The following is a 24,655-nucleotide window of genomic DNA, read 5'->3' on the forward strand; positions in this document are numbered from 1 at the left end:
AGAATCTGTTATTTCTGTAGTTGAACCTGTTCTTCCTATAATTTGCTCTGACACTTACTTTTTGTGAGTTAAATTCCTTCTCTATTGCCAAAGTATTTTGTTTTTATTTTTATTTTTTATTTATTTATTTTGAGATGGAGTTTCACTCTTGTTGCCCAGCCTGGAGTGCAATGGGCGTGATCTCGGCTCACTGCAATCTCTGCCTCCCAGGTGTAAGCAATTCTCCTGCCTCAGCCTCTGGAGTAGCTGGGATTGTCTAATTTTTTGTGTTTTCTTAGTAGAGACAGGGTTTCACCATGTTGTCCAGGCTGGTCTCGAACTCCTGACCTCAGGTGATCCACCCGCCTCAGCCTCCCAAAGTGTTGCTGGCATTACTGGCGTGAGCTACCACACCTGGCCAGTGTTTTGTATTTAAAATAAAGCTGTGTCCTTTTTTGTTTTTTGTTTTGTTTTGGTTTTGAGATAGAGTCTCTCTCTCTTGCCCACACTGGAGTGCAATAGTGTGATCTCTGCTCACTGCAGCCCCTGACTCCTGGGTTCAAGCAATTCTCCTGCCTCAGGTACCCAAGTAGCTGGTTAGTATTAGGGATTACAGGTGCACGCCACCTTGCCTGGCTAATTTTTGTATTTTTATTTTTATTTATTTATTTTTTTGAGATGGGGTCTCGCTCTGTCACCCAGGCTGGAGTGCAGTGGTGTCATCTCGGCTCACTGCAAACTCCGCTTCCCAGGCTCCAGGGATTCTCTTGCCTCAGCCTCCCGAGTAGCTGGGATTACAGGCATGTGCCACCACTCCTGACTAATTTTTGTATTTTTAGTGGCAACGGGGTTTTACCATGTTGGTCAGGCTAGTCTTGAACTCCTGACCCCAAGTGATCCGCCCATCTTGGCCTCCCAGAGTCCTGGGATTATAGGCGCGAACCACTGTGCCCGGCCTTTTTTTATTTTCCTGAGACAGAGTCTGGCTTTGTTGCCTAGGCTGGAGTGCAGTGGTGGAATCTTGGTTCACTGCACCCTCTGCCTCCTGGGCTCAAGTGGTCCTCAGGCCTCTACCTCCTGAGTGTCTGGGACACTTACAAGCATGAGCAGAGTGCCTAACTTCTTTATGCTTTTTTGTAGAGATGGGGTTTTCCTGTTTTACCCGGGATTGAGCCACTGCCCATGTCCTTTTTTTTTTTTTTCTTTTTTCTTTTTGAGATGGAGTCTTGCTCTGTTGCCCAGGCTGTAGTGCAGTTCTGCGAGGCTCACTGCAACCTCCACCTCCCAGGTTCAAGCAATTCTCCTGCCTCAGCTTCCTGAGTAGCTAGGATTACAGTCTCGCACCACCATACTTGGCTAATTTTTGTATTTTCAGTAGAGATAGGGTTTCACCATGTTGGCCAAGCTGGTCTCAAACTCGTGACCTCAGGTGATCTGCCTGCCGCGGCCTCCCAAAGTGCTGTGATTACAGGCGTGAGCCACCACGCCTGGCTTTTTCTCTTTTCATAAAGGCATTTTACAAGAGATAATGCAAAACAAAAATCAAGTTGGATGGTGTAGAGTTGTAGTTAATCAGATTATTGTTTTGGTTTTAGATGGAACAAGAGGCCGAGAGGCGCAGGCAGCCACAAATAAAGCAAGAGCCAGAATCAGAAGAAGAGGAAGAAGAAAAGCAAGAAAAAGAAGAAAAACGAGAAGAACCCATGGAAGAGGAAGAGGAGCCAGAGCAAAAGCCTTGTCTGAAACCTACTCTGAGGCCTATCAGCTCTGCTCCGTCTGTTTCTTCTGCCAGTGGCAATGCAACACCTAACACTCCTGGGGATGAGTCTCCCTGTGGTATTATTATTCCTCATGAAAACTCACCAGATCAACAACAACCTGAGGAGCATAGGCCAAAAATAGGACTAAGTCTTAAACTGGGTACGTTAGCATTTCCTTCCTTCTTTATTTTCTTCCCTTCACCCCTGCAAATACCTGTATTGTGCTTTAAGGAAAAAAATATGTATTTGTGCTTGGTTAGGTAGATAGAAGATTACTAAAAAATGCCTTTTTAGCTCACGATTGTTTTCATAGTTTTACTAGTGCTCCTATATCTGCAGCTGCCTCGAGTTCTGAGAAGAAGTGAAAAGTTTAATTTTCTAGCACTTGTGAGTAGTGAGTTATTTTTTACAGTTGGGATCTTTCTCTAAGATTTGTGGAAGTATATTTTGCATTGCTTTTGAGGGATGGTGGGTTGTAAAATGAAACATTTGGAAATTAAGTCATCATGCTAAGAGAGTGTTTTTACTGTAGGTGCTTCCAATAGTCCTGGTCAGCCTAATTCTGTGAAGAGAAAGAAACTGCCTGTAGATAGTGTCTTTAACAAATTTGAGGATGAAGACAGTGATGACGTACCCCGAAAAAGGAAACTGGTTCCCTTGGATTATGGTGAAGATGATAAAAATGCAGCCAAAGGCACTGTAAACACTGAAGAAAAGCGTAAACACATTAAGAGTCTCATTGAGAAAATCCCTACAGCCAAACCTGAGCTCTTCGCTTATCCCCTGGATTGGTCTATTGTGGATTCTGTGAGTGGGAAATTATATTTCATCATGTTATTGGGAACAGTTGGAATATGCCATAAAAATTCATTTGAAGAAGAAAAAACCTCATTTGATTCTATTAATGACAAATAAGTAGGGATGATCATCTTGACACCAACTCAATGCCATGGTCAAGAAATTAGTAATAATGGAAAAATTTTTGGTGGTACTTGAAGACTTATTAAAAGCAGATGATTGTATCTTGATACATATCTGTCTTAGTTCAACTTGTAAATTAACATTATATTTTAGTCTCAGGAAAAATCATGAAGCTTTAATAACTGTGTCGCAAGTTACAATTCTTTAATTCAGTAACCATGCTTTGTTTTGCAGATACTGATGGAACGTCGAATTAGACCATGGATTAATAAGAAAATCATAGAATATATAGGTGAAGAGGAAGCTACATTAGTTGATTTTGTTTGTTCTAAGGTTAGTCTTCTATTCTCTTCCATGCCAGCTTTTATTTTATATATTAAAATATTAGACACTTTTTAAAAGAGCAGAAATTTTACAGAGTCAAGTTGCATGATGGTTTAGGTTCAATTAAGTGATTTATATCTGCTTTTTAAAAGTTATTTTTATTTTTGGTGTGTTTCATTATTCACTGCAGTGGATGCAGATTTATGTTTGTTTTAATGAACCCTTCTATGTAACTTCAGACTCTGCACACCATGTGTTTTTCTTTCTGTGGGTCAAGGAGGATGGAGTTGCTCGTTACTGCCAATTGTGTGCTCTCTTTCTGCCCCTGAGAATGCTGTGCCATCTTCTTCTTGTCTTGGTTGGAATAATTATGTTGAGATTTTATGGTCATAGCCAATAGCTTTTCCCATCAACTCCTTTGTCAGTCACCCATCCTTTGGATAGGATGAAAATAGTTCGTTTCATATCATAGTAACGATCAGTGTTTATTGACTGACAGGCTGTGTTCTCGGCAGATACTGTGTTTTGTTTGTTTTTTGTTGTTGTTGTTGCTGTTTTTTGTTTTGAGTCGGAGTGTTGCTTTGTCCCCCACGCTGGAGTGCAGTGGCGCAGTCATGGCTCACTGCAGCTTTGAACGCCCAGCCTAAAGTGATCCTCCTGCCTTAGGATCCTGAGAAGCCGGAACTACAGGCACATGCCACCACACCCTGCTAATTTTTTTTTCTTTCTTTCTTTTTTTTTTTTAATTATACTTTAAATTCTGGGGTACATATGCAGAATGTGCAGGTTTGTTACATAGGTGTAACATGGTGGTTTGCTACACCCATCAACCCATCATTTACATTAGGTATTTCTCCTAATGCTCTCCCTGCCTTAGCCCCCAACTCCGCGACAGGCCCAGCTGTGTGATGTTCCCCTCCCTGTGTCCATGTGTTCTAATTGTTCAGCTCCCACTTATGAGTGAGAACATACAGTGTTTGGTTTACACCAGGCTAATTTTTTGTATTTTTAGTAGAGACGGGGTTTCACCACATTGGCCGGGCTGGTCTCCAACTGACCTCAAGTGATCTGCCTCGAACTCCTGACCTCAAGTGATCCGCCCGCGTTGGCCTCCCAAAGTGCAGGGATTACAAGGCGTGAGCCATCATGCCAGCCGAAGATAAAGTTCTGTAAAATGTTAGCAAGGTGATGGCCCAAGCCTTGTAATTCCTGCACTTTGGGAGGCCAACGGGGCAGAACACTTGTGGTCATGAGTTCGAGACCAGCCCGGCCAACATGGTAAAACCCCGTCTTTACTAAAAAGTCAAAAAGAGGGTGGGCATGATGGTGGGCGCCTGTAATCCCAGCTACTCTGAAGGCTGAGGCAGGAGAATCACTTGAACCCGGGAGGCGGAGGTTGAAGTGAGCTGTGATCGCGCCATTGCACTCCAGCCTGTGCGATAAGAGTGAAACTCTGTCTCAAAAAAAGAAAAACTTCTTTTAACATAACACTGTTAGAATGTGTCTGTCATGAATGTTATACCCATTTTATACATGAAGAAATTGAGGTTTAAGGAGAGGTTGTGTCTTGGCTATGTTGTATACTGAGTCTAGCCTTTGAAACCCATGCTCTTAACCACTAAGGTATATCTTCCCATTGTCTCCTGAAAACATAGTCTTAACTTTAATAAAACAGTTAACATAGTAGAAACACCGTATTTCTATAAAGGTATAGCTAAGGTATTTTTCTGCTAGCAGTGCTCTTTTGATATGAACAGTAAATTTACTCTGCCTTCTCTAACTTGTAATTATTGTGGCATTAAAACTTGTGTCAAGGCCGGGCGCAGTGGCTCATGCCTGTAATCCCAGTACTTTGGGAGGCTGAGGCGGGCGGATCACGAGGTCAGGAGATCGAGACCGTCCTGGCTAACATCTTGGCTAACACGGTGAAACCCCATCTCTACTAAAAATACAAAAAATTATCCAGGTGTGGTGGCAGGCACTTGTAGTCCCAGCTACTTGGGAGGCTGAGGCAGGAGAATGGCGTGAACCCAGAAGGCGGAGCTTGCAGTGAGCTGAGATATAGCATCACTGCACCTGGGTGACAGAGCAGGACTCCGTCTCAAAAAAAAAAAAAACTTGTGTCAGATTTGACTTAAAATTAGACTACAGACCACTATAGAGATTAAGATTCCAGGTTTTGGTGCCTCTTTCATTGAAGAATGATATTCTGAAAATTAAAACATTTATAGAATGGTTCCTTAGTCACAAGAAATTCCTGTCTGAATTTGAGGATTCATACCTTAAAATTTCTTGACTATATTGTTAATTTTTATTTATTTTTAATGTGACAATTATTTTTCTCTTTTAGGTTATGGCTCATAGTTCACCCCAGAGCATTTTAGATGATGTTGCTATGGTAAGTTAGAAATTCACTATTTTTATTTCTTTTAATTAAAAAAAAAAATTTTTTTTTTGGTCTTAAAATATAGATGGGGTCTTACTATGTTGCTCAGGGTAGTCTTGAATTCCTAGGCTCAAGTGATCCTCCTGCCTCAGCCCCCCAGAGTGTTGAGATTACAGACATGAGCCACTACACCTGGCCAGAAATGCACTATTATTAATATTTTAATTAACATCTATATAAACTCACTTTTGAATTTGATTCACTTCCTGCCTATCTTTGTTCTAGAATCTTTTTTAGGCCTGAATTAAAACTTGAGTGGCCGGGTGCAGTGGCTTACGCCTGTGATCCCAGTACTTTGGGATACTGAGGCGGGTGAATCACAAGGTCAAGAGATCGAGACCATCGTGACCAACATGGTGAAACCCTGTCTCTATGAAAAATACAAAAATTAGCTGTGCATGGTGGCGTGCGCCTATATTCCCAGCTACTCAGGGAGGCTGAGGCAGGAGAATCACTTGTACCTGTGAGGTAGAGGTTGCAGTGAGCCGAGATCGCGCCACTGCACTCCAGCCTGGTGACAGAGTGAGACCCCGTCTCTAAATAAATAAATAGAGCTTTATTCTTTTCCACCAGTTCCGTTCATGTTTTCCCTATGCCCAGCACAATGTGCTAGAAGCATAATGTAGAACAAATGACCTGTAGTAGCGGGGAGAGAGGTATACAGATACTGAAACCTTGATGTACTTGTTTGAATTAGATATGTAGAAACGATAATGGAGGTAGAGGAGATAGAACATCTGATGGCATTGATAGCAGTTAGGTTAAGCATCACAGGGATTACCACAGAAACTGAGACATGTAGTTGTGTGTGTGTGTGTGTGTGTGTGTATATGTGTGTGTGTGTTTTTTAAGTTGGATACATGTGCAGTTTTGTTATATAGATAAACTTGTGCCTGGGGGTTTGTTGAACAGATTATTTCATCACCCAGGTATTAAGCCTAGTACTCATTAGTTATTTTTCCTGATTCTCTCCCTCCTGCCACCCTCCACCCTACGATAGGCCACCTTGTGTGTTGTTCTCCTCTCTTTGTTCATGTTTTCTCATCATTTAGCTCCCACTTACAAGTGAGAACATGCTGTATTTGGTTTTCTGTTCCTGTGTTAGTTTGCTAAGGATAGTGGCCTCCAGTTCCATCCATGACCCTGTAAAGGACACTATTTCCTTCTTTTTGGCCACAAGGTTGTATATATATGTTGGTTTTTGGACAGGTATCCAAACACCTGTTGTACTGACAGTGAACGTCAAATCCTCGTTGCATTTAATTTGGGATTACAGTCATTGGTAGCATGTAGTTAACACTGATTTTTGTGAGACAAGGAAAGGTGAAGATAATTGATGGTAAAGGTTGAGCAAGAGATTGAATGAACTATGATCTCCAAGTTAGGAAGAGAAGAAAATAATACCTGAATGGAGCTGGTGGTTTGAATGAATGAAGGACTAGTGGTTCCAGTGAAGTTGTGGAAGGTGAATTGTAATAAAACAACTGAAAGGAGAGGTTATGGTCAGAGTGTAGAAAGTTCAAGTCTGTATGATAGGTCAGTCCGGATGATGGCAAGGTGCACGGTATGACTGTGGGAAATTCCTGGGTATTGGGAGTCAGATTGGAGAGAAATACTGGAAATAGTTGCCAGAGCACTCATTTAAGTGGGGGGAAAGACAAGATACTTGCCAGATAGCTGCTTTTGCAATGGATAAGGTGGTGAGAGCTCATGAACGTCCATGGAGTTGTTGTTTTTTTTTTGCCAAGAAGGAAACAGTGAAGACCCAGCAGTCATTCCTGTGGAGACTAAGACATTGACAGTGAGAGACTACCTGAGAAGTGCCAGGGCTCTAGGAGATAGAGGAGGGTTTCTGTTAAGAGGAAAATCCTAATTTAGTTGTTGGTGTGTAGTATAAAATAGAGCAAGAGTCCAAAGGGCAGAGCGAGAAGGCAGCAATGGGAAGATGAGTAAGTAAGGAAGAATCATCAAACATGATATGAAAAGGTAGATGACTGGGAGTACTTGCACTTGGAACTGCCACCAAAGACGTCAGGGAGGGACATAGTGGGGTTTATAGTCAAAAAGAAGGATTGTGAGTTCAAGCTGCTTTGTGGCCAGGCATTTTTATGATGTCTAAAGCCAGATAACATTCCTTTTCTGCTGCCTAGCTAGCTTGATGCAGCTGTCGTTTAGAACACCTGATAAAACATTTGTGAAAACTTCATTGCCTCGGAGGAAAGGAGAAATGTGAATAGATTTCAGTCCTTAGGGCTGGATTCTGAACTTTCCTGAAGCTTCCAGCCCTGTTTTTCTTGGAATAGAGGGTGTCGTAATTAGGCCTGAATGAAAACGTTTTTTAAGTGAAACAGTGTTCCAGTGTTTGGCCTCAGCAGAGTTCCTATCATAGTAAAGATTTCATGTCAGTGTTAATTTTAGATTTTTTTATCTGTTGTAATATATTGATATTTGGAGTGTTGTTTATGATTTTGTGGCTCATTGTTGATTAGAATGAGAGGAAACCAGTTGAGCTAGTGTTGTCAAACAGCTCTGCTGAGAAGCTCAGGGGCCTTGTAAATATTTCTTGAATAAATGAGGAGACTGAATTTTTAGCCTGAGTACTGTTTTACTCTTAACAAAAGTCTGACTTCTTTCTATTGTATCTTTTTCACTTTATGTAAATTAAATGAAGTTTGGTTGCATTTTGTGCCTACATCTCTCTGAAGTGTGACTTAGATGTGGATTAGTGTTACAACAGAGTTCTAAAACGAAGGTCAAATCTGTCTCAGAAATCTGATCAAAAGTTCTTTAATTAATTGCCATCATTGAGAAAGTGACAAATTCCTTTTTTTCTTTTAATTTATTTTGTTTGTTTGTTTGTTTGAGACAGAGTCTTGCTGTGTTTCCCAGGCTGTATGGAGTGTCAGTGGCATGATCTTTGCTCACTGTAACCTCCACTTCTTGGGTTCAAGCAGTTCTCTTGCCTCAGCCTCCCAAGTAGTTGGGATTACAGGTGCCCACCTCCATGCCTGGCTAATTTTTGTATTTTTGTAGAGACTAAAATTTAGCCACACCTGGCTAAATTTTGTAATTTTTGTAGAGATGGGTTTCACCATGTTGGCCTGGCTGGTCTCAAACTCCTGACCTCAGGTGATCTGCCCACCTAGGCCTCTCAAAGTGCTGGGATTAGAGGCGTGAGGCACTGTGCCCAGCCTTCTCCTAGGTATTTATTAAGTACTTGTTATATACCAGACACTTTTCAGAGCACTTAACCACATACCATCTCTTTTAATTCCCACTTAGTACCTACTGCTATGGTATGTAGCTACATCCCCTCCGCTTTAGAGATGAGGAAACTGAGGCTCAGGTTAAGTAACCCAACCAAGGACCAATCGCTGAGTAAGAGGCAGCACTGCAGTTTGAACCTATGTAGCCTGACTAGAGAATTTGAACCTATGTAGTCTGACTAGAAATTGAGTACTCTAAATTCCTACCACAAGCTTCCTCTATGAAGACCTGGCAACTCTAGGCCACACTTTTGGAGCACAGTCATAGCTGCCCCCTTTAGAAGGGAGCAGAGTAGTCCATTTCACCTCACAGCAGCCATAATGTAGAGGGCCAGATGTGTGTATGGGATGATGGCAGGAATAGTGATGGGGACACAAGGACCCTAACTCATAAGTAGAGAGGAAGACAATTTCCTCGTCCACCACTGGAAGAAGACTTGTTACTTAGTAGTCATGTGTGCCCCGTGATGATGATTGTGTTTGCTTATTCTGTTTACTGTATTCTGAACACTGTACTACTTATATCCTCATTTAATGTTCACTTTAGTGTCAAGTACACAATAAATGCTAGTTAAGATGGCACGGTTGGGCTGTGTACAGCAGCTCAAACCTGTAATCCTAGCACTTTGGAAGACCACAGTGGGCAGATTGCTTGAGTCCAGGAGTTTGAGACCAGCCTGGGCAACACAGGGAGACCCTGTCTCTATTTAAAAAGCACAAAAATGTAGCTAGGAGTAGTGGTGCACACCTGTAGTCCCAGCTACTGGTGAGACTGAGGTGGGAGGATCACTTGAGCCTGGGAGGTCAAGGCTACAGTGCACCATGATCACGCCACTGTACTCCAGGCTGGGTGACAAGAGAAATCCTGTCTCCAGGGAAAAAAAAAAAAAAGTTTGTGAGGTTATGTTTTAGGGGATAAATGAAATTCTGTATTGTTATTATGTAATTGTGTATTTGTTTAGTTCTTCTTAAATTACTATGTTCTTTATGAAAAGCATGTGGTTTCCTTGGGAAGTAGTTTAGTCAGATGTGTATAAATGCAGTATCTGTACAGGTAAAATAAAAGAATAAAAGGTAGATCACAGAAATATTGTACTGTTTAGTAAGCCATGGAATTTTGAATGATTTTTTTGTTGTTGGTAATTTACATTTACTATTTATTTATTTAGAGACGGAGGAGTTTCGCTCTTGTTGCCCAGGCTGGAGTGCAATGACATGATCTTGGCTCACTGCAACCTCCGGCTCCCAGGTTCAAGCGATTCTCCTACCTCAGCCTCCCAAGTAGCTGGGATTACAGGTTCCTGCCACCATGCCCAGCTAATTTTTGTATTTTTAGGAGAGATGGGGTTTTGCCATGTTGGCCAGGCTGGTCTTGAACTCTTAACCTCAGGTGATCCGCCTGCCTCAGTCTCCCAAAGTACTGGGACTACAGGTGTGAGCCACTGTGTCCAGCCCATTTACTATTTATTAATAATACATTTCTCACACTGGACAAGTTTTCTTTAAGTCATTTTACTGAAAGTAAAACTACTTTCTAAGGAAAACAAATACGTGTTATAAAGAACGTAGTAATTTAAGAAGAACGAAATATACAACCATGTAATAACAATACAGAATCTCATTTACCCCCTCAAAACAACCTTAAAACTTTTTTCTTTTTTTTGAGATGGAGTCTTGCTCTGTCGCCCAGGCTGGAGTGCAGTGGCGTGATCTTGGCTCACTGCAAGCTCCGCCTCCCGGGTTCACGCCATTCTCCTGACTCAGCCTCCCCAGCAGCTGGGACTACAGGCACACGCTGCCACGCCTGGCTAAGTTTTTGTATTTTTAGTAGGGATGGGTTTTCACCGTGTTAGCCAGGATGGTCTCAGTCTCCTGACCTTGTTATCTGCCCGCCTCAGCATCCCAAAGTGCTGGGATTACAGGTGTGAGCCACTGCGCCCCGCCACTAAACCAATCATAACTAGCATTTAAGTAATAAGTGCTTATTGTCAGTGGATGAAAATCTTTTTTATACTGGTCACTGTTGTTGGCAGATGTTGATGATTGCTTCTCTTACACGTGTTGCTGTTTTTGTTTCCTCTTTAGGTACTTGATGAAGAAGCAGAAGTTTTTATAGTCAAAATGTGGAGATTATTGATATATGAAACAGAAGCCAAGAAAATTGGTCTTGTGAAGTAAAACTTTTTATATTAAGAGTTCCATTTCAGGTTTCTTCTTCGCCACCCTTTTAAGGACTTTGAATTTTTCTTTGTCTTTGAAGACATTGTGAGATTTGTAATTTTTTTTTATTGTAGAAAATGTGAATTTTTTGGTCCTCTAATTTGTTGTTGCCCTGTGTACTCCCTTGGTTGTAAAGTCATCTGAATCCTTGGTTCTCTTTATACTCACCAGGTACAAATTACTGGTATGTTTTATAAGCCGCAGCTACTGTACACAGCCTATCTAATAATAATCTTGTTCTGCTGATTTGTTTCTTGTAAATATTAAAACGACTCCCCAATTATTTTGCAGAATTGCACTTAATACTGAAATGTACTGTATAGGAACCAACATGAACAATTTTAATTGAAAACACCAGTCATAAACTATTAACCACTCCCACTCTCTTTTGATCAGAAATAGCAAGCCCTTGTGAAGGCATGGAGTTTAAAATTGGAATGCAAAAATTAGCAGACAATCCATTCCTACTGTATTTCTGTATGAATGTGTTTGTGAATGTATGTGTAAAAGTCTTTCTTTTCCCTAATTTGCTTTGGTGGGGTCCTTAAAACATTTCCTAATTAAAGAATAGAATTGTAAAGGAAAAATGATACTGTTCCAACCTAAAATATCTGTTATAATTAGGTTATTAGTTTCCCAGAGCATGGTATTCTCGTATCGTGAGCAATGGTCTGCTAACTGGGTGGGGTTTTCTTACTAATAAGCTGGCTGCTTCAGCTTCTCTTTTAAAGGAATGTGGATCATAGTGATTTTTCCCTTTAATTTTATTGCTCAGAAATGAGGCATATCCTAAAATACTGGAGAGTTGTATTTAATGCATTTTTGCACTAATTGGTCCTTAGTTGAAATCTGTTATATCCCTTTATTTAACAAAAAATTCATCATACCAAAAGTATAAGTGAAAACCCCCTTTAAAACAAAACAAAAAAATGAAGTAAAATTAGGCAAATTGACAGACAATGAGAGTTTTACAAACGTGATAGGTATTCTGCTCGGCAGTTTGTAAGTTTACATCTTATTTAAGGATAAAGGTAAATCATTCAAGGCAGTTACCAACCACTAACTTTTTGTTTTCATTTTTGTCTTGTAGAAGGTTTGTATCTTGTTTTACCTTGGCTCATTAGTGTTTAAAACTATACTGATGATGTGCTTAGAGAAATTCCTGGGGCTTTCTTTGTTGTAGATCAGAATTTCACCAGGGAGTAAAATTACCTGAAAATGTAACAAGTTTTAAACAGCTTTTCACACAAATTAGATGCAGCTGTTCCCATGTCTGAATACTTATTTAAAAGAAAGGTAAAGGTTGGCCTGTTAGAAAAGCATAATGTGAGCTTTGGATTACTGGATTTTTTTTTTTTTTTTAAACACACCTCAAGAGGACATTTGAAAACACTGTTCTTACCCTCGAACCCTGATGTGGTTCCATTATGTAAATATTTCAAATATTAAAAATGTATATATTTGATCCTGGGGACTCATGTTCTTTCAGAATCATGTAAATAAATGGCATCATGTTGTAATTGTGTGGTGCATACTAGAAAACTTAAAAATACGGGCTGAATTTTTTTATGGACTTGATTTTTATGACTATTGGTATCTAAAGGTCAAGGAAGCCATTTATATTATTTTGGATGAATCTACTATACATCTATGGAAATGCCTCTTTTTTATTTTAAATTCTGGTTTCTCGACGGAAAGTTTCAGAAAAGATGCCCCTTACCATTTTCGTTTGTTTTTCAGTCTTTTCTCGGACACACCCCCAGCCTAAGACTTTGTTCGAGCAGTTTATTGTGTCTGTCTTTTCTTAATGTACTGCACAGTTGCTGTTTCTAAGGCATCATATTATGTTGTTTTTGTTTAGCTACTATTAACATGAAGGTTTATTCAGGTAGATTTGATTTCCTTTGCTTGGTTTCTTCTCCTGCTCTGTCAAGTATACTTATCTTAAAGGGCCCCTCTAAAAACAAGGGAGATCTCTTAATCTGAAACCTTTGGGGAGATGTACTGTGTACTGCATAACATCTCCAGTGAGGTTTGTGGCAGGACCTCAACTAAATATATGAATTTGTGCAAGTTCATATATTAAGGTTTCTGCAGCAGAGTGAAAATTGTTATAATAAATGTGGTAGAAACTGTTAATCGCTTAATGCCAGTTTAAATCATGTTTTGTAACCAAGCTTCAGTAAAAACCTTTAGATTGTCAGAGTTGCTTGTTTTTTAGAATTGTATATATAAAGAATTAGACATTAAACAGGCATATTCTAGTGTCTGCAAATACACATCAGAAATTTCTATTAAGTTGCTTGAACTTTGTGGGTTAATTTTACCATAAACCCGTGAATTAATTTTAGTTTGAAAACCTTATACAGTATGAATTCGTTTTGCCCTTTCAAGTTGTTATATAAAGAGCATGAAAATCTTTTTTTGGTGTTTTTTTCTTTTTGGTTGGTGGGGGGGTGTTTTTTTGGTGATATGGGAGTTATGCTTTTGTCGCCCAGGATGGAGTGCAATGGCGCGAGCTCGGCTCACTGCAACCTCTGCCTCCCTGTTTCTGGAGATTCTCTGCTTCAGTTTTCTGAGTAGCTGGGATTACAGGTGCCCAACACCACGCCTGGCTAATTTTTTATATTTTTAGTAGAGACAGGATTTCACCATGTTGGCCAGGCTGGTCTCAAACTCCTGACCTCAGGTGATCCATCCGCCTCAGCCTCCCAAAGTGCTGGGATTACAGGCATGAGCTACCTTGCCTGGCCAAAGCATGAACATCTTAAGAACCAGTCTTGATCTGGCAGTTAGAATACTACTTTTCTTTTTCCCTAAAAACAAAATAAAGTATGTACATCTGTTTACAAGGAAGAAAGGTAAGTTTGAAGTTGTTTTTCTTAAACTTTAATGTGACCCCAAATCATCTGAGGAGTGCTTGTAGAAATAGAGACACTGAAGTAGCAGAGGTGGAGTGGCGCCGCAGGCTTTGCATTTCTGGACAGCTCCCAGCTAATGTCATTGCCTGCTGATCCAAGGACCACATTTTGATTAGCACTTTAAGGTGTCTATTCAGCATTATTTTATCCTAACAGACTACATAAATGCAGCTGAATTTTCCTTTAAGTAGATTTTAAAGAGGAAAACATTTTTTGAGGCAAATATACATAATTATATTCATGAACATAATGTAATCTTCCAAAATTATGCCTGAGAAAACCCTAATATTCTAGGCTTTTTTTCTAGCCAGCCCTGAAAATTTTTTCTGTAGATAACTTTATGTTGTTACTTACTCTGAATCTTATAGCACTTCCCTGTAAACTATGTAAGTGTAAGCTAATGATTATTTTGTGAAGAGTGCTGTTTCAGGTTTTAATCTGGCATGAATACCTGATAGATATAGTAGAAAAACCGAGAAAACATTTAGCTTGAGAGCCAATTTGAACTATACACTGTCATTTTTTTCTCCTTTTTTATGGAATCAATTTAATGCAAATAAGTGTAAGCAGGTATACAATGTTTAGATGAAGCTTATTTTCCCAACTCTTTTTAACAAGTTTTATGATGGCCCCAATTTATACCCAAAAGACTGCTGAGAGGTTTTATGTCAAATTGATTATGAACTTCTCTGGGTTGTATTTCAGTCTTCTGTTAAGTATGAAATTGAGAAATAGTTTTGCTCAACAAAATATGATGAGGAATTCATTTATGACTGTCACTGGAGATTAAAGGGTATGAGAAGGAATCCCAGGCAGGCAAAGAAACAGTCTAGCTGTCAAGAAGAAAACAGGGAGATAATACCAAACCCAGGAGCTACTAATATAACAATCATACTGTAGACCGAAGTGAACTCACACTTTTTGATAAACTGATAGATTGTTTTGTAATGTGATTATAGTAAAATACTGAAATACTTATGTTAATTTATTTGCATTTGAATGCTTACATTTTTAATTGACAGAATCTTTGCGTTTCATTACTTGAGTCATGAAGGCCAAATTAAAGATTGGCGGTCTAAAATACCCAGGAAAAATAATTTCTAGAAACAAAAATAAAAGTTCTTTTCAAGCCATGTTTGAATTAAATGACACTCCTGAGTCTGTCTACTCTTTTTTTTTTTTTTTTTGAGACAGCATCTTGCACCCAGGAGATGGAGGTTGCAGAGAGCCAAGATTGCGCCACTGCACTCCAGCATGAGCAACAAGAGCGAAACTCCATCTCAAAATATATATATATATATATATATATATATATATATATATTTCTGGTAGCTGGTCATCTAATGGTGGCAAAAAAAATTACACAAGGAGTTCAGGAACATCATTAGACATAAATACAAAATACTATATGAATTATCAAATGTGATGAGCTAACTGAGAGGAAATGGGAAATAGGAAGATTCTCAGTAGAAGTAGTAATATGTGGAAGGGGCCTTAGAGGTCACGTAGTCTATTTTGCCCATTGTAATTACATTTTTTTAAATAAATTTTTTGTTTAGAGACAAGGATTCCCTGTAAAACTGGAGTGCAGGGGCACAATCATGGCTCTCACTGCAGCCTCAAATTCCTGGGCTCAGTGATCTTCCTGTCCCAGCCACCTGAGTAGCTAGGACTACAGGTGCACGCCACCATGCCTATTTTGTATGTGTGTGTGTGTGGAGATGAAGTGTGTTGTCTAGGCTGGTCTCAACTTCAAACCTCAAGTGATCCTTCAGCCTCAGCCTCCTAAACTGCTGAGATTACAGGCATAAGATTTTTTGATAAAGGAAAAACTAGCGAGCATTTCACATTGTAGAATCCAAAACCATGAAAGTTAATTTTTTCCTGTCAATTTACCGTTTTGTAAATGTACCCAGGTGAAGAGACTTGTCTGACTGTTACTGTAGATAGAAAAGTACCAAAACAACGTTTTGTTTTGTTCGGTATACTGTTGAGGCAAGTTTCTAAATGAGAGGGCCCAGGTTCTTGGTTAAGAAGGAACTTAGAATTAAGAAAACAGTGACAAACATTTCCGGCAGTGTGCCTCAGAGGGGGCACCAGCTGTAGGGGTCTGCCCACAGACCCTGACCCTGCGACGACGGATGAATAAAGTACACTGACACACAGATACTCTGTTTTGCCAGTCCAGCTGAGGGTGTCCCACCACTTACAGACTCCCTGGAGAGTTGGGTAAACAGTTGCAACTAGGCCTCAGTCAGCTAGTGAGACTTGTATTTATTCAGTAAGACTAATTAACAAAGGCTTGAGTCAACACCATTAGAGGGTAATTGATACTGTGGACTTCCCAAGTGAAAAACACTTATGCACCAGAGGTACATCTAAGATTAGTCTTAAGATCATATATGAGTAAACAAACAAGGTAAACTACTCTGCCTTCCTTTATTACTACTATAATTTGTTTAAAACTAAAGATCAGGTTGCCTTCGACCATATCTATTACGGAAGCTATGCAAACTTCTCCGCCTTCCAAGAATTGTGTCTGTCTCTGTAACTATCTTTAATGTTTTTCCCACTGGCCTGATTGAATCCCAACACATATTCAGAACTTAAGGCTAGAACAAGATGAGGAAGATATGGCAGCCCCTGATTTTAAGCAGATTCCAATCTAAGGAAACCCGTAAAGAATTCAAATGACGTGAGAGCTAATAAGATAAAATGTGGCTATGCACCAAGCCCTGACGGCAATATTTAATCCCATAACAATTCCTCTTTCCTCCTGCTATAAGAAGCATGGCAGTGACATTGTGCATAAATTAAGGCAAACTGTTTTCATGTGAAAATGTTAATGAGGTAGATTCCTTTGGAATCATTAGTGTGAAGAGCTGGTTTTTGTTTTCCCATTGCCTAGGTCCTGACTTTAGTAGTGACTGATCCAGCTTTTCTAGTCTAACAACCCTCTCCCCCAAGTAATTCTTTCATGCCCTGCCCTTCAGCTTCATCTTTTACCACTTACTGTTGGGTTTTGCCACCATTTATTTCATCATTCACTTATCTGTCCCTCTTCCTAAGTTACAAACGCTTCTGAGGCAAATGGAAATGCATCACTGCAGAGTCTAGGACCTTTAGTGTTATTTGGTCATTTACTTTTCACACACTGCAGCTTTTACTCTTTTGAACCTTCATTGCTATAGTAGGTATTGAAAAAATACTGAATGATCAGAAGTGATTTGATTTTCCCCTCACCTGGTAAATAATCCTTTTCTTTCTTTCATTTATTTATTTATGTATTTTTTAGATGGAATTTTGCTTTTGTCGCCCAGGCTGGAGTGCAATGGCGTGATCTCAGCTCACTGCAACCTCCACCTCCCGGGTTCAAGTGATTATTCTGTCTCAGTCTCCCAAGTATCTGCGATTACAGGTGCATGCCACCATGCCCAGCTAATTTTTATTTTATTTTTTATTATATACAGATATATTTTTTGAGACAGTCTTGTTCTGTCACCATGGCTGGATTGCAGTGACGAGATCTCAGCTCACTGCACCCTCTGCTTCCTGGGTTCAAACGATTCTCCTGTCCCAGCTTCCTGAGTAGCTGGGATTACAGGCACACGCCACCATGCCCGGCTAATTTTTGTATTTTTAGTAGAGGCAGGGTTTTACCATGTTAGGCTGGTCTCGAACTCCTGACTTCGTGATCTGCCTGCCTCAGCCTCCCAAAGTGCTAGGATTACAGGTGTGAGCCACCGCACCCGGCAAATAATCCTTTCTTTTCTCTTTCTTTTCTTTCTTTCTTTCTTTCTTTTTTTTTTTTTTTTTTTTTTAACAATTATTGGCCGGGCGTGGTGGCTCAAGCCTGTAATCCCAGCACTTTGGGAGGCCGAGACGGGCGGATCACGAGGTCAGGAGATCGAGACCATCCTGGCTAACACGGTGAAACCCCGTCTCTACTAAAAAATACAAAAAAACTAGCCGGGCGAGGTGGCGAGCGCCTGTAGTCCAAGATACTTGGGAGGCTGAGGCAGGAGAATGGTGTGAACCCGGGGGGTGGAGCTTGCAGTGAGCTGAGATCTGGCCACTGCACTCCAGCCTGGGCGACAGAGCAAGACTCCGTCTCAAAAAAAAAAAAAAAAAATTATTAGGCACCTTCTATCCAGTTTATGACAGAATCCACCTTACCCCTGTTTTCGTAAGTGAACATACTACTACATGCATCCCAATCTAGAAGATCCTCTCCCCCGTGGCACTGTTTTCTAACTACATTCTACAATTTCTTGAGTGTTGCTCAGGTATTTCTTTTATCTGATTTCTCCCCCGGTCTAACATGGAGGAACAGCACAAAAAATTTATCTTAGATCCTATCTCCTTTCATTATACTATCAAGATTCCAGAAATAGTATTTTATATATGCCCTCCAGATTTCTTGAATTTCACTCAACCTATTCCAGTTTGTACTTCACCATTCCTCTGATGGCTGGTGAGAGCCTGTGTCAGAAACTGGGCATGTAAGAGGTGTAAAAGAAAACTGAATCTTGGGGACCCCAAATCACTAAGCTAAAGGGAAAAGTCTAGGTGGGAACTGCTTATGGCCAACCTGCCTCCCATTCTATTCAGTCACCCCTCTGCTCACTGACATGGATGCATATCTGATTGCCTCCCTTCAAAAGGCTAATCAGAAACTCAACAGAATGCGACATTCATCTCTCACCTACCTGTGACCTGGAAGCCCCCTCCCAGCTTGGAGTCTTCCTGCCTTTGCTTCAAGTTGTCCCACTTTTTCAGACTGAACCAATGTACTTCTTACATATGTTGATTGATGTCTCATGTCTCCCTAGAATGTATAAAACTAAGCTGTGCCCCGACCACCTTGGGCGCATACCAGCACTTCCTGAGGCTGTGTCATGGGCGGGTGTCCTCAACCTTGGCAAAATAAACTTCCTAAATTAACTGAGACCTGTCTCAAATTTTCAGGATTCACAGAGGCTATGCCTTAGTTTGTCTTTTAGCACCATGTACATTTCCTGTCTTCTTGGAACTCTTACTTGGTGTCTAGGATATCACTTTTCCTTGTTCCCGTAGTCTGTTTTTCCCAGTATCTTGCTGGCTTTTCCCTGGGTGTTCATATTTATAAAAAGATGAAGGTAAACAGGGCAACATAGCAGGACCTTGTGTCTACAAAAAAAAAAAAAAAAAAAAAAGGCCAGGCAAGGTGGCATGTGCCTGTAGTCCTAGCTACTTGGAAGGCTGAGGTGGGAGGATCGCTGGAGGCAAGGAACTCAAAGCTGCTGCAGTGAGCTTTGATTGTGCCACCATCCTCCAGACTGGGCGACAGTGAGATCTTGTCTCTAAAAAGAGTAACAAAATATTTTTAAAGATGTAGGTTTCACGCGCATCCATGTGAAGAGAGTCCACCAACAGGCTTTGTGTGAGCAACAAGGCTGTTCATTTCACTTGGGTGCAAGTGGGCTGAGTTGGAAAAGAGTTAACAAAGGGTGATAGGGGTGGAGCAGTTTTACAGGATTTGGGTAGGTAGTGGAAAGTTATAGTTAAAGGGGGTTGTTCTCCTGCGGGCAGGGGCAGGAGTCACAAGGTGCTTGGTAGGGAGCCCCAGAGACTTGCTATCCAGGAGAAGGAATGTTAAAAGGTAATGTCATCAGTTAAGGCAGGAACCAGCCATGTTCACTTCTTTTGTGGTTCTTCAGTTGCCTCCGGCCATCTGGATGTATACAGGCAGGCTTGGGCTCGGAGGCCTGACATTCCTGTCTTATATTAATAAGAAAAAAACAAAATAGTGCTGAAGTGTTGGGGCAGCAAAAATTTTTGGGAGTGGTATGGAGAGAGAATGGGCAATGTTTCTCAGGGCTGGTTCGAGAGGGATTGGGGTGGTGTGGGAACCTAGAGTGGGAGAGATTAAACTGAAGTAAGATTTTGGGGTAAGGGGTGATATTGTGGGGTTGTTAAAAGGAGCATTTGTCAGGCCGGGCGCGGTGGCTCAAGCCTGTAATCCCAGCACTTTGGGAGGCCGAGACGGGCGGATCACGAGGTCAGGAGATTGAGACCATCCTGGCTAACACGGTGAAACCCCGTCTCTACTAAAAATACAAAAAACTAGCCAGGCGAGGTGGCGGGCGCCTGCAGTCCCAGCTACTTGGGAGGCTGAAGCAGGAGAATGGCTAAACTTGGGAGGCGGAGCTTGCAGTGAGCTGAGATCCGGCCACTGCACTCCAGCCTGGGCGACAGAGCGAGACTCCGTCTCAAAAAGAAAAAAAAAAAGGAGCATTTGTCGTATAGAATGATTGGTGATGGCCTGGATGCGGTTTTGTATGAACTGAGAAACTAAATGGAAGACACAAGGTCCAAATAAGAGCAGGAAAAAAAGGTATTAAAGGACTAAGAATTGAGAGGACCTAGGACATTCAGTTAGAGAATGTCCAAGGGGTTTCAGTGTAATTATTTGCTTGGTTGGCGAGTTTTTGGGCTCTATCCTTGAGTTTTTTTATGTTGTCACATACCAGGCCAAATTGATTTAGGTAAAAACAACATTCTTCATTTAGAAATATGCAGTCTTCCTTTTTCAGCAATGAGTAAGTCGAGGCCTATTCCTGTCTTTTTATATTAATAATAAGAAAAACAAAACAAAACAGTGAAGTGTTGGTCTCATGAGGAGAACAGGAAGCTGTTTGGTCCCGTTTGCAAATTGAATTTTGGGAGTAAAGAAAACTAGTGTGCATGTGTCTGTCCAATTAGCAGGTAGACACATGGAGGTAGAGGAGCTACAGAGGAATAAGAGACCTTGTGCAAGGCAAAACTGAAAATGCAAAGTGAAAAGATGAGAAAGACTACTAAAAGAGGTCTTGTACCCAGACTCCTAGGGATCCAGCTAGGGTGGCAGCCATCAGAGGTTGTAATGGGGATTGATGGTGTAAATGCGTAGAGGGGGAGGTTTGATTTTCATGGTGTATGAGAAAGCGCTGAGTGTCTATGAGCAATCTTTCACTGTTATTTACCGGGCGGGGTATAAGATGTGGTTCAGGACTTGTGTTGGGTGCTAAGTGAGAAGCTGGGTTGAAATCGGGCCCATGGTCAATAGTTACTGTTGGAGTTTCAATAAAGAGTGAATAGAACTGGAGGAGTCGAGGGGCAGACAGTAAGTGTGAAAGGTGTGAGAAGGATATTAATGCTTGAAGGTTGTGAGAACTGTTGAGGGTAAGTGGAGCATAGCTTGTGATTTTGAGGGCTTCTAGAAGTATTAAAGTGGCGGCTGCCGCCGTGCACAAACATGAGGGACACCCCAGAATTGTGAGGTCAAGTTGTTTGGACAAAAAGGCTACAGGGCACTGTCCTGGCTCTTGTGTAAGAATTCCGACCGCACAGCCCTGTACTTCAGCTGTGTGTAATGAAAAGGGTTGGGATGAGTTAGGGAGATATAGTGTGGGAGCAGCTTCTAGGGCTGTTTTAAAAGAACGGAAAGAGGAGTGGGGAAAGAATTTAGGATCTATGGGGTCAGCTAGGTTTCCTTTTGTGAGTTTATATAATGGTTTAGTCAGGATGGCAAAACCAGGTATCCAAAGGCAAAAGTACCTAACCATGCCTAGGAAGGAAAGGCGTTGTTGCTTTGTAGAAGGGATTGGGGTTTGGGAGATTAGCCGGACACAATTAGCAGCGAGAGCACGTGTGTTTTTATGAAGAATTAAGCTGAGGTAGGTAATGGATGAAGAAGAAATTTGGGCTTTGGAGGGGGACACGCGATATTCCTTTGAGAATAGATGTTGGAGGAGCAGGAGGATGTCCTATGGGGAAGATTTGTAGGAGGGGCTATAAAGTAGAAGGTCGCCAAAGTATCGAATAAGGTGAGAAGCAGATGGACGGAAAGAAAGTAAATCATGAGAAAGGGCTTGACTGAAGTAATGGGGGATGTCCTTGAAGCCTTGTAGCAGTACAGCCTAGATAAGTTGCTGAGGCTAATGGGTGTAAGGTCAATCCAAGTGAAAGCGAGAAGAGGCTGGGATGAAGGGTGTAAAGGAATAGAAAAGGAAGCATGTTTGAGATCCAGAACAGAATAATGGGTTGTGGAGGGAGGTATTGAGCATAGGAGAGTATATGGGCTTGGCACCATTGGGTAGATAGGCAAGACAATTTGGTTGATAAGGTGAAGATCTTGGACTGGCCTGTAAGACTTGTCCAGTTTTTGGACAGGTAAGATAGGAGAGTTGTAAGGAGAGTTTGTAGGCTTTAAGAGGCCATGTTGTAACAGGCAGGTGGTAACAGCCTTTAACTTTTTTTTTTTTTTTTTTTTTTGAGACGGAGTCTTGCTCTGTCGCCCAGGCTGGAGTGCAGTGGCCAGATCTCAGCTCACTGCAAACTCCGCCTCCCAGGTTTACGCCATTCTCCTGCCTCAGCCTCCCGAGTAGCTGGGACTACAGGCGCCCGCCACCACGCCCGGCTAGTTTTTTGTATTTTTTTAGTAGAGACGGGGTTTCACCGTGTTAGCCAGGATGGTCTCGATCTCCTGACCTCGTGATCCGCCCGTCTCGGCCTCCCAAAGTGCTGGGATTACAGGCTTGAGCCACCGCACCCGGCCAGGCTTTAACTTTTTTAAAGCGTGCTATGGGATGGCATATTGGCATTGAACAGGGTAAGGGTGATTAGGTTTTAATGGGATGGTAAGGGGTGCATGATCGGTCGCTGAGGAGGGAGCAGAGGTATCCCATACTTGTGGATTAAGATAGGGAGACACAAGGGGAGGATGCGAAGGAGGCTTTGAACTAGGGAAAAGGGCGGCAATGAGGTGTTGCTGTAGCCCAGGAATAGTCAGGGAACCAGATAATTTAATTAAAATGTCTCAACCTAATAAGGGAGCTGGGCAGGTGGGGATAACTAAAAAGGAGTGCGTAAAAGGATGTCCAAGTTGGCATCAGAGTTGGGGAGCTTTAAGGGGTCTAGCAGCCAGGCCATCAATACCCACAACAGTTATGGAGGCAAGGGAAACAGGCCCTTGAAAAGAAGGTAATGTGGAGTGGGTAGCCTCCGTATTGATTAAGAAGGGGATGGACTTACCTGCACTGTAAGAGTTGCCTAAAACATCTGTGATGGTCCAGGAGGCTTCTGAGGTGATGGGGCAGCGTCAGTCTTTAGTCACTAAGCTGAGGGGATCTGGGAAGGAGTTGGCCAAGGAACATTGGGTTTGAGCTCCAGGAGCTTTAGGAGCAGTGGTGATGTGAGTCCGTCAGTCCGACCTCCATTGGGGACCCGCACAGACAGGGCACGGCTTAGGAGCAATCCAAGGCTGCAGGCATTACGAGGCCCAGTGGCCAAGCTTTTGGCATTTGAAGCAAGGTCCACGAGGAGCTGTGGCTTGGATGTTCTGAAGTTTTTGTATGCTGGAGACATGGTTGTGGGTTGTCTTACAGCAGAGGCAAGTAGCTGTAACTCAGAGATGCGTTGTCACTTGGCTGCCTCCTATTATTGTACACCTTGAAGGCGAGGTTAATTCAGTTCTGTTGTGGGGTTTGAGGGTTGGAATCCAATTTTTGGAGGTTTTCTTTAATGTTAGGAGCAGATAAAATGCATGTTGAGAATAAGACGGCCTTAGGGCTGGGCGCAGTGGCTCACACCTGTAATCCCAGCATTTTGGGAGGCCAAGGCAGGCAGATCACCTCAGGTCGGGAGTTCAAGACCAGCCTAACCAACATGGAGAAACCCTGTCTCTACTAAAAATACAAAATTAGCCAGGCGTGGTGGCGCATGCCTGTAATCCTAGCTACTCGGGAGGCTGAGGCAGGAGAATCACTTGAACCCAGGAGGTGGAGGTTGCGGTGAGCCGAGATCGGGCCATTGCAGTCCAGTCTGGGCAAAAAGAGTGACACTCCATCTCAAAAAAAATAAATAAAAAAGAGTAAGACAGCCTTCTGGCCCTTCTGGGTGTAGGGTGGTAAAGCGTCTAAGGGTTGTTGCCAAACAGGCCATGAACTGGGCTGGGTTTTTATATTTGATGAAAAAGAGCCTAAACGTGCTCACTGATTTGGGAGAGGTCAGATAAAGAAAAAGGAGCATTAACCTTGACTGTGCCTTCAGCTCCAGCCACCTCTTTAAGAGGAAATCGTTAGGCAGGTAGGGGAGGGATACCTCTGCTCCCTCCTCAGCGACCGATCATGCACCCTTTACCATCCCATTAAAACCTAATCACCCTTACCCTGCTCAATGATTCAAAAAACCAAAAATGAAATTAAACGGTACATGGTATCTGGGCAAGTTACATTCTTCTGAAGTTTCTTTTAAAATCCACCCCCAAGCGGCCAGGCGCAGTGGCTCACGCCTGCAATTCCAGCACTTTGGGAGGCTGAGGCGGGCGGATCATGAGGTCAGGAATTCGAGATCAGCCTGACAAATATGGTGAAACCCCGTCTCTACTAAAAAGACAAAAAAATTAGCCGGGCGTGGTGGTGCACTCCTGTAATCCCAGCTACTCGGCAGGATGCAGCAGGAGAATCACTTGAACCCGTGAGCTGAGGTCGCACCACTGCACTCCAGCCTGGGTGACAGAGCAAGACTCTGTCTCTAAAAATAAAAATAAAAATAAAAAATCCACCCAAGCTATCCCTTCACATTCCTATCACATCAATCTCCAATCCCTCCCTCCCCACCCACTGCCAACCCTGCTTAAAAAGCTCAGATTCTAATACTTTTTACACACAAAAGCTTCATATTTAAGAACAAAAGTAGTATTTTCCATTAGCAGAATGAAAGATAAGTTGTGGGAGAAGGTTGAACAAAAAAGATATTTTTAAAATTCTTGGCTGGGCACGGTGGCTCACACTTGTA

At 41.8% G+C, this 24,655-nt stretch overlaps 2 protein-coding genes across 5 annotated transcripts in view; both read left to right on the top strand.

Moving 5' to 3' along the window:
• Nucleotides 1–13,167, top strand: part of RBM25 (RNA binding motif protein 25) — a 68,881-nt gene extending 55,714 nt beyond the window's left edge. Inside the window, exons 15-19 of the mRNA XM_030931546.1 lie at nucleotides 1,575–1,899; nucleotides 2,272–2,546; nucleotides 2,895–2,993; nucleotides 5,335–5,382; nucleotides 10,782–13,167. Coding sequence (XP_030787406.1) covers nucleotides 1,575–1,899; nucleotides 2,272–2,546; nucleotides 2,895–2,993; nucleotides 5,335–5,382; nucleotides 10,782–10,874 — 840 coding nt within the window. The 3' untranslated portion in view covers nucleotides 10,875–13,167. The remainder of the gene's footprint in view (nucleotides 1–1,574; nucleotides 1,900–2,271; nucleotides 2,547–2,894; nucleotides 2,994–5,334; nucleotides 5,383–10,781) is intronic.
• Nucleotides 1–24,655, top strand: part of LOC104656358 (nucleophosmin-like) — a 560,652-nt gene that overhangs the window by 117,499 nt on the left and 418,498 nt on the right. The window lies entirely within an intron of this gene.

This window comes from Rhinopithecus roxellana, chromosome 5 (assembly GCF_007565055.1).
Source record: "Rhinopithecus roxellana isolate Shanxi Qingling chromosome 5, ASM756505v1, whole genome shotgun sequence".
Taxonomy (NCBI): Eukaryota; Metazoa; Chordata; class Mammalia; order Primates; family Cercopithecidae; genus Rhinopithecus; species Rhinopithecus roxellana.